This window comes from Tetrapisispora phaffii, chromosome 11 (assembly GCF_000236905.1).
Source record: "Tetrapisispora phaffii CBS 4417 chromosome 11, complete genome".
Taxonomy (NCBI): domain Eukaryota; kingdom Fungi; phylum Ascomycota; class Saccharomycetes; order Saccharomycetales; family Saccharomycetaceae; genus Tetrapisispora; species Tetrapisispora phaffii.
This window is the reverse complement of record NC_016530.1, coordinates 173,270-186,911: the sequence shown is the minus strand read 5'-3', so window position 1 is coordinate 186,911 and position 13,642 is coordinate 173,270. Positions and strand designations below refer to the sequence as shown.

General features: G+C 39.8%; 7 protein-coding genes across 7 annotated transcripts; 5 read left to right on the top strand and 2 right to left on the bottom strand.

The window, feature by feature from the left end:
• Window positions 1-317: 317 nt before the first annotated feature.
• On the bottom strand, window positions 318-1,064 carry TPHA0K00890 (HAD family hydrolase; the record flags this gene model as incomplete). The annotated part of the gene is made up of 1 exon (XM_003687609.1): window positions 318-1,064. The coding sequence occupies one exon, from the start codon at window positions 1,062-1,064 to the stop codon at window positions 318-320; it is 747 nt and encodes a 248-aa protein (XP_003687657.1).
• Window positions 1,065-2,369: 1,305 nt separating this feature from the next.
• On the top strand, window positions 2,370-2,843 carry TPHA0K00880 (uncharacterized protein; the record flags this gene model as incomplete). Its single annotated transcript, XM_003687608.1, has 1 exon — window positions 2,370-2,843. One exon carries the CDS (start codon window positions 2,370-2,372, stop codon window positions 2,841-2,843), a length of 474 nt encoding a protein of 157 aa, XP_003687656.1.
• Window positions 2,844-3,226: 383 nt separating this feature from the next.
• Window positions 3,227-5,044, top strand: MOT2 (CCR4-NOT core ubiquitin-protein ligase subunit MOT2; the record flags this gene model as incomplete). Its single annotated transcript, XM_003687607.1, has 1 exon — window positions 3,227-5,044. One exon carries the CDS (start codon window positions 3,227-3,229, stop codon window positions 5,042-5,044), a length of 1,818 nt encoding a protein of 605 aa, XP_003687655.1.
• Window positions 5,045-5,698: 654 nt separating this feature from the next.
• ARC15 (Arc15p) lies at window positions 5,699-6,157 on the top strand (the record flags this gene model as incomplete). The annotated part of the gene is made up of 1 exon (XM_003687606.1): window positions 5,699-6,157. One exon carries the CDS (start codon window positions 5,699-5,701, stop codon window positions 6,155-6,157), a length of 459 nt encoding a protein of 152 aa, XP_003687654.1.
• Window positions 6,158-6,264: 107 nt separating this feature from the next.
• Window positions 6,265-6,966, bottom strand: EFM4 (Efm4p; the record flags this gene model as incomplete). The annotated part of the gene is made up of 1 exon (XM_003687605.1): window positions 6,265-6,966. The coding sequence occupies one exon, from the start codon at window positions 6,964-6,966 to the stop codon at window positions 6,265-6,267; it is 702 nt and encodes a 233-aa protein (XP_003687653.1).
• A 1,280-nt stretch (window positions 6,967-8,246) lies between these two features.
• TPHA0K00840 (ribonucleoside-diphosphate reductase large subunit) lies at window positions 8,247-10,880 on the top strand (the record flags this gene model as incomplete). Its single annotated transcript, XM_003687604.1, has 1 exon — window positions 8,247-10,880. The coding sequence occupies one exon, from the start codon at window positions 8,247-8,249 to the stop codon at window positions 10,878-10,880; it is 2,634 nt and encodes an 877-aa protein (XP_003687652.1).
• Window positions 10,881-11,278: 398 nt separating this feature from the next.
• TPHA0K00830 (uncharacterized protein) lies at window positions 11,279-13,309 on the top strand (the record flags this gene model as incomplete). Its single annotated transcript, XM_003687603.1, has 1 exon — window positions 11,279-13,309. One exon carries the CDS (start codon window positions 11,279-11,281, stop codon window positions 13,307-13,309), a length of 2,031 nt encoding a protein of 676 aa, XP_003687651.1.
• Window positions 13,310-13,642: the final 333 nt, after the last annotated feature.

The window sequence follows — 13,642 nt, the reverse complement described above, 5'->3', positions numbered from 1 at the left end:
AAATTGATATTCAAAGTTATATAGTCATAATAAACTGCATTTATTTTAGTAATAGCCTTATGACTTCGCAGCAAACCATATTTGTTTATGTATTTGTGTATGTATATATATAGTTTTTCGATTAGTTTATTCTATCAATTGCATTTTATTATTTGAAATTATATAGTACGTGTATGTGAAACGAGAGAGAGCGACCGATTTTAATCTGATCTTCCGCCTCCGCTACCATTATTAGTATTAGTGTTGTGAGTATATTGTATAATTTTCTATATTGGACCGCCAGTGTGCCAACTGTCAAACGACGAGATGGAAAGAACTTACCATTTTAATAGGTCGTCCTTAGCGTATAAGTAGTCATCGAAGATGAACTCGACTTCGTCAGTTTCAGCGTTGTAGCCACCGACTCTAATGGATTCGTGGTTCTTGACGATGATATCACAGCCCTTTTCGATCAAGAATTTTTCGTCGAAAGTTGTAGCAATACCGACGATCTTACAGCCGGCAGCTTTACCGGCAAGGATACCAGCTGGCGCATCTTCGAAGACGATGACCTTCGAGGCGGCCGGGTTAGCTTCGTTGATTGGGTAGCCTAGACCGTTTCTGCCCTTTAGGTATGGCTCTGGATGAGGCTTACCTTGTTTGACGTCGTTGGCGGTGATGAAGTATTTTGGTCTCTTGATATTTAGAATGTCGAACCATTTGTGAGCCATTTCGTAGGTACCAGAAGTGGCGACAGCCCATTTCTCCTTTGGCAAGTTGTTCAAGGCGGTACACAGTTTGACAGCACCTGGGACTTCAATAGAGTGTTCGCCGTATTTTTCTGGAATTTCGCCTTCTAGTTTAGTGACGTACTCTTCGTCAGCGAAGTCTGGAGCGAATTTGGCGATAGCATCGAAGGTTCTCCAGCCGTGAGAGACGTGGATCACGTGTTCAGCATCGAAGTATGGCTTGTCCTTACCGAAATCTCTCCAGAAAGCGGCAATGGCACCTTGAGAGATGATGATAGTACCATCGACATCGAAAAGAGCGGCGTTAACTTTTAAAGAAATAGGTTGTTTAGACATTGTGTAGATTGTTTTTCTTGGTCATACAGTACAAAGAGCACAAAACTGTTAGACACTAGAGAAGACACAAGAGGCGATTCAGAGTTACCGTATCGACAAAAGAGCGTACTTTATATATAATTCAGAATCGATGAGGGTCTCATCTTCTGGTCTTGACTTGCTGGCCCACGTTTCTTTTGAGGCAGCAGAGAAGTCAAGTTATGAAGTCACAAATCAGTAGGTTGTTGTTGTTGCGTTTACCATGTCATCGGTATCTGCTAGTTCCTGAGGTCAAACTTTTCACACTTGCGTGTGTACGTGAGTCCGAGTATAAACCTGGCGGCAGATTCGAACGAGCCGCTATCGTCAGCGTGCGTTTGACTATCACGATGGGCGTGAAGACTTCTCGCAGTCGGCGGCCAACAAAGCTTGAAGCGAGATGCGATGACGGAGCGTGTCTGTGATTATTCCGGTTTTTGCAGCGACGGTTGGTTTATCCGCTGCCGGGGAGGGCCACGAGGGTCAGAAGTGGAGGGAATACGTCAAAACAGCGAGGCTTCTGTCGTTTCTTTTTCTGTGGGTGGCGGCCGCAGAGGCAGCGCGGAGGGAGCGCCGCGGTGGGACTTATTTGGCCCACCGCTGCAATTAGTGGAATCCCGTCGTGTGCGTGTGCGGGAGAGCAGAAATACTGGAAGCCGCGGGCTGGACGAGTGGAAGCCCCGGCGCGCCGGGGCGGGCCGGGGCGGCTGTGGACAGAGCAAGAAAAAGAAAAATTCGACACCAGAAGGATTTGAACATGCGCGGGCAGAGCCCAACAGATTTCAAGTCTGTCGCCTATCGCTCGCGAGCCAAGACACGCCGGGCGGGTAACCTGCGCTGCTGATGCGGGTAAGCCGCCATGGAAGATCGTCTGCCGAGACCCCCCGCCCGACAAGGGCGGCGACCAGCAGCCCCGCGCGCAACGGGACCGCAACGAAGCAACCGTGGCATTTGGAACATGTTCGAGGGGGGATGGAGAGGCAATGGGTTGTTATGAATGCGACAATAAGGCTGTAAGAATGCTGGTATATTGTGGGGTTGGGAGGTAGTGGGTAGTAACGTGATGTTGCCTACAGGGGTTCGAAGTGTGGGGGTCGCAAGTGTTACAGTCGCTGCACTGATAAAAAAACAATCGTATATAAGCTGGGTCTTGCTCTCTTCTGGACTGCAAACCAACCACCTTCGTCAGTATGCTCCTCTTTGTAATCTCACCACAACCACAACAACAATACACTCTACTCTGTATTATTGAGACTCTACAAAACAAACACACGCGCGCATTCGAACATGACTAAGAAGGACAAGGGACCAAAGATCCAAACCATCACCACCAAGTCCGGCGAAAAAATAAAGGCCTTTGAGGATTTGAACCAGTTCGAGACGTTCTTGAAACAGGAGACCGAGGACGACGAGTTCGACAACTTGCATTGCCAGATCAAGTACTACCCCCCCTTCATCATGCACGACTGCCATGAGGACCCCGAGAAGATTCCCAACACCGCAAACTCGAACTCCAAAAAGTTTGTCAGACATTTGCACCAGCACGTCGAGAAACATCTCTTGAAAGACATCCGAGAGGCTCTCGACATCCCTGAACTGCAGTTCAAGGACCACTCCAAGGAGAAGGAGAGTGACCACATCACTTGGCACTACCACGACGTCACGACGTACCACGACAAAAAGTTCCAGGTCAATGTCAACGTCACTTGTAACCACGAGGACGCCCTAGTCAATTTGGAGTACCAAACCTTGCCTATATAATCGATGAGCGCTGCCTCCCACATATATAAATATGCTTCTCTACTATATAGATTAACGATTTAACGATAATATAATGCTTTAACCTAACCAGCTTCTCACTCCTGTTGTTCCTGTATTTCGTGACGCTTGCATTTCGTGACGCCGGCCTGGCGCCGTTCTCCTGTCGTCGCGCGTTACGTATTTTCCAATGCCCTTCGACGAAAATTTTAAACTCGAACATAAGTTCACAACTGTTACTAATGGAAAATGCCCTTGTAATGTATCCACGAAATATATTTACTTGTTGCAGTCATTTATAAAAACCATCCAAAGAGCAGCATACACAGTTGCAATACCGCGGAACATACACCCATATACTCACTTTATAAACAAACACACACACAATGGCTACTGCGAACCCACACGTACATGAGAATTTAAAAGCTATTCAGAAGACGTTGAGCAACTACGATACAAGCTTCCTGTCCGACGACGAGGAGGACCTGTGTCCTCTGTGTCTGGAGGCACTCGACATCACAGACAAGAACTTCAAACCGTGTCCTTGTGGCTATCAGATTTGTCAGTTTTGTTACAACAACATTAGGCAGAACGAAGAGCTGAATGGAAGGTGTCCTGCTTGTAGAAGAAAGTACGACGATGAGAATGTCGAATACGTTATACTGACGTCCGAAGAGTTGAAAATGGAGAGAGAGAAGCAGACGAGAAAGGAATGGGAACGCAAGCAAAGGGATAAAGAGCGCAAGGAAAATGAATACGCCAACAGAAAACACTTGGCAGGAATGAGGGTCATCCAAAAGAACTTGGTCTATGTCGTCGGTGTTAATCCACCAGTTATTTACGAAGAAGTGGCTAATTTATTGAAATCGGATAAATATTTCGGCCAATACGGGAAAATCAACAAGATTGTAGTCAACAAGAAGACTCCTCATCCAAATAATAACAGTGATCACTATCACCATAGCCACCAAGTTGGCTACGGTGTTTACATCACATTTTCGAAGAAGGAGGATGCAGCAAGGTGTATTGCTCAAGTGGACGGCACATACATGGATGGCAGATTGGTCAAAGCTGCATACGGTACAACAAAATACTGTTCTTCTTATTTGAGAGGGTTATCATGTCCAAACCCGAATTGTATGTTCTTACACGAACCTGGTGAAGAGGCAGATTCATTCAATAGACGTGAACTGACCAATAAACCTTCCCAGCAACAATCAAGTGGTCACACAATGTTTTACAAAAATACAACGCTTAATGCATCACAAACTAATACTGCCACAAAAGATATGAATGGTCTTTCTGACTCAAACACATCCTCCCCAGCACCAGTTAAAGCACAATTACATACGGAAAATACTGTCAACTCAGGCACACCAACTCCTATCCTTACCCCAGCTACTGTTAAGCCAGGGGCTAACCCATGGGGTATATCCCAAGCTCCAACGCCTGTTATTTCGTTGAATGTATCTAAGAACACATCTTCTAACCATCTACCATCTTTAAGCAATACCCTAGACTTATCAAAAGAAATAAAGGACACTAAGGATGTAGTACCAAACACAACAACAGGTAACTCTAATATCCCGCTAGCTGCTGCTAATGTAGCAGCTGCACCAACAAGCGGTGGAAGCAGTAAAAAGAAGAATACAAACAATGATAAAGACTACATTGATCCATATGATTCTTTGGTCAGAGCTGTTGATTTTATCAATTCAAGAATCCAATTTTTATCAGAGTACAAGCCTCGTGAAATTAAGTTGAGATCAGACATAATAGATGATGAAACTTACAATAGATACCCATCTCTATTTTCATGGAGTAACATTGAAGCTTCAGAAACCTCAGACAATACACTAACAAGAAAATTGATTGATATTTTAACTGTTAAACCAGCAGAAACAGATAACCATGTTATGTCATTTTTGCAAAACGTTAATGCTGCCTTACCAGCTGTTCAACAACAACAGCAGCAGCAAACACCAATCATGCAAAACCAAAAAATGTATCAAGGGCAAGTAGCTCAACCACAACAGATGAACATGAACACTGTCCCACCACCAGGTATTTTTGGCCCACAAAAGAATCAACTTCCAGTTCGCCAACCTCCACAAACGCATATCGAACAAAGTAACCCATCTGCCAACTCCACCGATTTCTTAAACCAATTAATTAACGGTAGAAAGGTCTCTGCTAGCACATAAACTAACGAGTATGGAAAAGCATATAAAATATAGAATGAACATATCCTATATATAGTAGTAGATAATCATAGAACTTCAATAAATGAAAGGCTGTATATTTTCATCCTATCGTTACTGTCATCTCCAAGTGAAAACACAAGAAACATCTTAATGAACCACGGATAACATACTCAAACATGTGGTATGGTCAATCAGTAACCGATGCCATATTACTAGACAGTCCTATAATAAACAGGTTTTCATTTAATGAACCAACATGCATGGTAGAAGACCTTATCACTTACAAAGTTTGCTACCTTATGCATACTGTTACCCGCACACAACCCCTTTCAATAGTAACTTTTCAAAAATCGTTATTACTTTACAAGATGAAATGCAGGAAAGTGATAACTTAACCAATAAATTATATAAAAGGTAACATGATTATTTAAATTAAACTGCAATTGCTTCATTGATGTTAGTCAATTCAAAGTTATAGAACTACAGATCCAAGTTTTACAGTACAAATTGGGAAGTTACTTTTGTATTGTAATCCTTCCGGGACAAAATTATTTTGATTGAAATTTGACAAAACACAGATTGTTATATTGACCCTGGTTTTTGATATAATTACAGATATATTTTCGTAGATATTAACACACACATATATAAATCATGGAAGACTGGAGAAGAATTGACATTGATGCATTTGATCCGGAGGCTAGATTGAGACCTGAAGATTTGGTTCCAAACTATGGCACGACCATAACTTTATCAGAATTACAACCCAAAATCTCACAATTACGTTCTTTAGCTTCTAGTGGTGACATGAGTTCTGCTATCCAATTAGCTACCTCCGAACCTCCTTATAGTGCTGATGAGCAAACAAAGCATCAGTATTTCCTAGCTGTGCTGGAGGCGCTAGCTCAAACTAGACAAACTGACATGGCTAAAGTGGTCAAGTCTTTAGATAGAGCCCAAAAGGACGTTTTGGTGAAATATATATATAAAGGTATGTCGTTACCAGAAGGAAAAAAACAAGGTGGTATACTGTTGGCTTGGTTTGAAAATTTAACCCAAGACTCAGGCGTTAATCCAATTGTACATTACATTTCCGACAGAAGAACTGTTTAAGAGAAAACGCATGCAAATATGTATTTTTATTCTTAACTTGTGGATTTATATACATACCTATATATAATGACATTAAAATACAAATTTTATCATAATTAATAAGTTTACTATTTTGTTTTAACAAATGCGATAGTACAAATTGTGCTGCCTTTTATCCCTCCAAACTCAAACGATGGATAACGAACGTTATCAAACATTTTAAGCGAATCAGTCTCGATAATTTTGATTAGTTCCTCTTGTGTAAAGTTACATGACGTGATTAGAAACACACCATTTACCTGTAATAGCTTTTCAATCACTCCCGAATATTTTTCGACAATGGTGCTTTTACCGTCCCCAACTTTGATGCCACTTAATGCAATAGCATCCAGCGTACCTTTATCTAACACAACATCGAATTTGCCTGGGTTCCAATCCTCTTGAAAGATATCTGCTTGTTGGAATTTTATTTTATTATTTAAATCCTTATGTTTTGCAATTTCAGTTGCAAATATAACACTCTCTTCAGAGTAATCCACGCCTAAAATGTTTTTACTTTCGCAGAAACTTTCACTTTCCCATAATTCAAATAGTAAATGCCCATTACCTGTGCCTAGATCCATTATAGAGGAGTCTGAACGAATGTTATACTGGCCCAAATTATCTTCCAGAAATTCAATCATGTTTAATTCAGCATCATTGTCATCAAACCAACATTCACCGGTATCTTCTGAGTTTTCCTTAAAATTCTTCCTTTCCAAGTCATAAAAGTTATCCCAATACTTCTTTGTACCAAGCTTGGAGGTATTGAGCTCAGTGGTGTCCTCCATTGTTACCTTAACTTTTAATTTTGTAAATTGTACTACTCTCGCTACACACCATGGATAAGAGAAAGGCAACTTACAACAGATGCTGAATTAGCCCCATCATATACCAAGCTATACAAACGATAGACAAGTTCCTTCTGCTAGTATAGAAATATCTCATCACTTAGACATTTTAAAGGTGTTTTAATCGCTGGGCAAGGCCACCATCGCTTAAGCTGAAAATTTTTCAATACGATGGATGAGGTTAAGATGATGTTTGAATAAGTGAAAACAAAAGTGATTGATATAGAAGATAGACAACCTTTATGCCTAAGCATATATATGCCTCAAACAGGGTGACAACTGGGGACCAAGGTTATTGTTCCTTTGGACAATCTGGATCTCGATTTGGATCCAAGACAAGACAAGTGTTTAAGGTTGCAACGCATGTCCACCGGCGACTCCCGTATTGACAAGCGACAGCACACGTAACTTGTAGACTGATGTTGGGAAGCGTGAACACAGGGCCCTCATTCTTGCATTTATGTTACCTTTCTTATTTACGTGACCTATATACTATCATAACCCAATAACGTGTCCTACCGACAGGCCAGTCGACAAACCAACAGTTTACACCAACAGGACGGTAGTCAGCCGTCTGCAGACATCGGTGAACTAGTAAACAAATAAACAATAAACGCAACACGTCCATGGACCTCAGCACCATGGTCGTTCTGAGGTTCAAAGAAATGGGTCTCCATAAAAAGTTCCACACCTGAGAAGTCTATTCTTGCACTCAAACGCACTCTCTTGTCTCCAGAACTTCACAACACCTTCTTCGGGAACAAGTATACGAATCAGTTGGTATACTTGTTAGCCATGTAGAGTGTACGGATGTCCCAATTGTATTGGATTGTTGCCTTCCATCTAGTAACAGGTGCAATAATGAATATTTTTGTTTACGCGTTTCGTGTCTCATTCTGAAGTCATCGAGTTAAGACATTCCAACTCTACAGCACCTTCAGTTTAACATCTCGGTTAGGTTTCTAACTAGGGTGCATCTAGTACCTCTGAGAAGATGTTTCACCTTGTTTTGGGACTTTAGTTCCTTAACGAGTTCACATTCTATAAGAGTCTACAAAAAATAATAATTATTATATAAAGCCGTCTTATTCATCTGTATTCCATAAATTATAAACCTTTTTAATGGTTCTTGATTTGTATAGTTGTTCATATTGAAAGAAAAAGATCATTATAGACAAACTTGTTCTTTTAGATATACTTACAATAGATTTATACATACAATGTTTGTTGTCAAGAGAGATGGTCATAAAGAACCAGTTAGGTTCGATAAAATTACTGCCAGAATTTCTCGTTTATGCTATGGTTTAGATTCTGATCATGTTGATCCTGTCAAGGTCACTCAAAGAATCATCAGTGGTGTCTACGAAGGTGTCACAACTGAAGAGTTAGATAACTTAGCTGCTGAAACGGCTGCATACATGACCACTATACATCCTGATTATGCTGTGTTGGCCGCAAGATTAGCTGTCTCCAACTTACATAAACAGACTACTAAATTATTTTCAGACGTTGTTGATCAATTCTATCACTACATCAACCCAGATACTGGCAAACCTGCTTCATTAGTTTCCAAGGATCTTTTTGATAATGTTATGGCTCATAAAGATGAAATTAATTCTGCTATATTCTACGATAGAGATTTCCAATTCAACTATTTCGGTTTCAAGACTTTGGAAAGGTCTTATTTGTTGAGAATGTTTGGTAAAGTCGCTGAACGTCCACAACATATGATCATGAGAGTTTCCTTGGGTATTCATGGTTCTGATATCAAATCTGCTATCGAGTCTTACAACTTTATGTCCCAAAGATACTTCACTCATGCTTCACCAACTTTATTTAACGCTGGTACTCCAAAACCGCAAATGTCATCATGTTTCTTGGTTGCCATGAAAGATGACTCTATTGAAGGTATTTACGACACATTAAAAGAATGTGCTATGATTTCCAAGACGGCTGGTGGGATTGGATGTCATATCCATAATATTCGTTCTACAGGTTCTTATATTGCTGGTACCAACGGTACTTCAAACGGTATTATTCCGATGATCAGAGTTTTTAACAACACAGCTCGTTACGTCGATCAAGGTGGTAACAAGAGACCAGGTGCTATTGCTATCTATTTGGAACCTTGGCACGACGACATTTTTGACTTTGTCGATATTAGAAAGAATCATGGTAAGGAAGAAATCAGAGCAAGAGATTTATTTCCAGCATTGTGGGTTCCAGATTTGTTCATGAAACGTGTTGAAGAAAACGGTGATTGGACTTTATTCTCCCCAAGTGACGCTCCAGGTTTATCTGACGTGTGTGGTGCTGAATTTGAAGCCTTATATAACAAATACGTTGCTGAAGGACGTGGTAGAAGAACTATCAAAGCACAAAAATTATGGTATTCTATTTTAGAAGCTCAAACTGAAACTGGTACCCCATTCATTGTTTACAAAGATGCTTGTAACGAGAAATCCAACCAAAAGAATCTGGGTACCATCAAATCTTCTAACTTATGTTGTGAAATCGTTGAATACTCTGCTCCAGACGAAACTGCTGTTTGTAATTTAGCTTCTGTTGCCTTACCAGCTTTCATCGAAACCAGTGAAGACGGTAAGACTCAAATTTATAACTTTGAAAAACTACATGAGATTGCTAAGGTTATGACTCGTAACTTAAACAGAGTTATTGACCGTAACTACTACCCTGTTGAAGAAGCTAGAAACTCAAATTTCAGACATAGACCAATTGCCTTAGGTGTCCAAGGTTTAGCTGATACTTTCCAACTGTTACGTATTCCTTTTGAATCCCAAAAGGCTAAAGAATTGAATATCCATATTTTTGAAACTTTATATCATGGTTCCTTAGAAGCTTCCTGTGAATTAGCACAAAAAGAAGGTCCTTATCAAACTTATGAAGGTTCTCCAGTTTCCCAAGGTATCCTTCAATACGATATGTGGGGTGTTAATCCAACTGATTTATGGGATTGGACTTCTTTGAAGGCTCAAATTAAGGAGCACGGTGTTAGAAATTCTTTGCTATTAGCACCAATGCCAACTGCCTCCACTTCCCAAATTTTAGGTTACAATGAATGTTTCGAGCCTTTCACATCCAATATGTATCAACGTCGTACTTTATCTGGTGAATTCCAAATTGTTAATCCGTATTTATTACGTGATTTAGTTGATTTAGGTTTATGGAACGACTCAATGAAGCAACATTTAATTACCGCTAATGGTTCCATTGCTGATTTACCAAATGTTCCACAGGAATTAAAGGACATATATAAGACTGTTTGGGAAATTTCTCAAAAGACTATTATTGAATTTGCTGCCGACCGTTCTGCTTTCATTGATCAATCTCATTCTTTGAACATTCACATCCGTGCCCCAACTTTTGGTAAATTGACCAGTATGCATTTCTACGGTTGGAAGAAGGGTTTGAAGACTGGTATGTACTATCTAAGAACACAAGCTGCTTCTGCTGCTATCCAATTTACCATCGATGCTAAGGTTGCTGAACAAGCTGCAAATGCTAAAGCCAACTTACTTAACCTAAAACGTCCTCAATACCTTGCTCGTAAGTTAAACTTAGAAGCCGGTGAAAAGGAACTATCTATCGAGACTGCTGCCCCAAGGGAGCCTTCTCCAGCACCATCATCTGATTCATCTATATCCGAGGGTGTGGCCTCATTCAAAATTGAAGATAGTGTCCCAGTGACACCAATTGAAGGTCAGTCAACTGACTCCAACCAAAAGACAACCACCGCTGGATCGGCCACTACAGAAGATGTAGATATCTACAACTCAAAAGTTGTAGCATGTGCAATCGAAAACCCAGAAGCTTGTGAAATGTGTTCTGGTTAAACACATTATTGCTGAATGCTAGCCATTATCTGCAGCGCACCTGTTGCAACATTACATTAACCCAGGGAATAAACGCAAGTTTATTTCTATAGTTGGGCTTTTATAGATTTTTATATTTAGCTGTTATATATTTTAATATCAATTACTGAACAAAACATATTTACAGACACCTTGAGTTTGAGTCGCCAGTCCTTTCTTTGATTTGGAAGGCTTCAAGGTTTTGAAAAATTCCACATCTATAAAAAGCTACATATTGAAATTTTTGAAATAAATAATTTTATATTTAATTGTGATCAATTTTGAACTAATGCAGGATTAAGAGAGTCAATAAGCTTTACTTTTACACCAGATAAGATTAGAGAAGGTCTTATAATTGTAATTGACTGAGGAATTCGAAGATGAGCGGCCGTTTTGATGAGGGTCCCTCTAGCGCATTTGAGAACAATGGCAGTGATGAATTCCTGGAGAATATCTCTATGTCTGATTTTAATGCGACTAGTAAACAATCTGAAGATGCAAATACTAGAGCAACTGATAGCCGTGGTGAGAGTTGGATGCTGCTGAACAATAGAAATATCTTGGGTGTTACTCTTAATAAAATTTGGAACGGTCCTGATGAACCAAGTGATGAAGAACCACACTTTCCATATAGGTGGGATTTTACAAGGACAATTGAAGAGTATCCATCGAAAGTATTTGAGAAATCTCTGCCAAATAAAAAGATACGATGGGGTTTTTTGTTTTTTTATTGCATATTTTGGTATGCAGTGCTTCAATCATTACTACATCCCTATTTATTTCAAGAACCTTTTTACTACATAAAGGGTGACAATAATCATGAAGAATTAAAAAAAATACCCATTATTTCCCTTTCTTGTAACTCGTATTTGAATTGGGAAGGTACTAATAACGCTTGTGGTATAAATGCAGAAAGTTGCGGTCCTTTTGAAGACAAGGAATATTTTATTAGGTGTCCTGCATTGTGTGACCAAGGTGGGTATTTATACTCTGCCGTAGCAGTAGGTGCTAATAGAATGAAGTACATAGGCTATCAAATAGGTGGTGGTAGATTAGACAAACCAGGTCTTAACAACGAGTTGTCATATCCTTATAGAGCCGATTCATTTCCATGCAGTGCTGCCGTACACGCTGGTATTATCTCACCAATAATAGGTGGATGTGCTAGAATTGCAATGGACGGTTCTCAAATAAACTTCCCTGCTAGGGAAGGTAAGCATGGAACAGGATTATCAATTGTATTCAATACATTTTTTCCTGGTTCCTATACTTTTAAGGAAGTACAAGAAGGAATAATGTCTGGATGTTATGATCCACGGTTTCTGGTTCTATTAATTAACATTATGTTTGGATTAGTGGTGTTTTATCTATATAAAGGTATCGTTGGTTACTGGATTATTACTATCGTTGGTTATTGGACAATTGTCCTAGCCACAGACCCTCCGGTAGTCGTCGACCCACATGATTCATATTCATCATACGAATTGATCAGTGTTGGCTTTCAAAGGTTATTGCCTTTAGGTTTTGTTTTATATGTCATGTGGAAATGTTCTATAAAAAGAACACTAGAAGAAGGATCTCCTCTAGCAAAACTACTGTGCTGGTACCCAACATTTTGGTTAGGCGTTTTGAACAATGTCACGTTTGATAGACTACCTGTTGATAGATTGAATGCCACGGACTTAAAAGAGCAAGCAGGTGCCCTAACTGCCGTTCTATCGATACTTTGTACAATCATCACCTGTGCAATTATACAGGCTTATTCGTTATGGAAATCTGGACGTTTTCAAAAATATTTCAAGATATACATAACTTTAATAATATCCGTGGTTCTACTTGCAACTTTACCAGGACTAAATTTGAGAATCCACCATTATATTCTTGGCATATTATTGGTACCGGGATGTGCTACTCGTGGGACATCTGCCTACCTATTCCAAGGTATATTAGTAGGGTTGATTCTAAGTGGTGTCGCTAGATGGGATTTTGCTAGTGTTGTTGAAACAGACTTTGCATTACTGAGAGGCGAGGCTGGTGGATCACTCGAACCACCCCAATTCGTATTTGACTCTGACGAATCGCATAAGATATCTTGGAATTTACATAATACAACCTCAACGGACCACACTGGCCTTATCGATGGTGTGTCTTTACTAATCAATGATTTCGAAGTGTACGTAGGGAAGAACACTACCATCGACCTAGACACTCTCATCATTGAAAATGCCTTGTTAAATCATTTAATAGAAGAAGCCATCACGAACACGGAGCATGACGGGGCCTACCTGTATTTAAGAATAGCACAGGCCTCAACCAACAATCCTTCGACAAACCGCGGTGATTATACGAACGCAGGATTGTTGGAATGGCCACAAGGTGTTTGGCATGAACCAGAACCAGGTGTGTCATAGTCATCAGATGCCAAAAGCAGATCGAGTAACTTTGCCATTACTCCATTAAATCATTCAATTTTTTCCATGGAAATACATTAAGTACATTTATAGATACCAGTTCAATGTATGTTAACAAGACACAATAAATAGAATATCGATTTATCGTTAACTTCACGTTCACTCGTTGAGTTACTGAATCTCTCTCTTCGATTTTTCAGATTTTTTGAGCCTGAAAATTCCTTGTCGACATCAAATTCGATGGAACAAAGATTTAAGAACAGGTTTATTGTTTAAGATACTTATATTATTATACAATTTTATGTGGACCATTACATTTATTTATACTGTCTA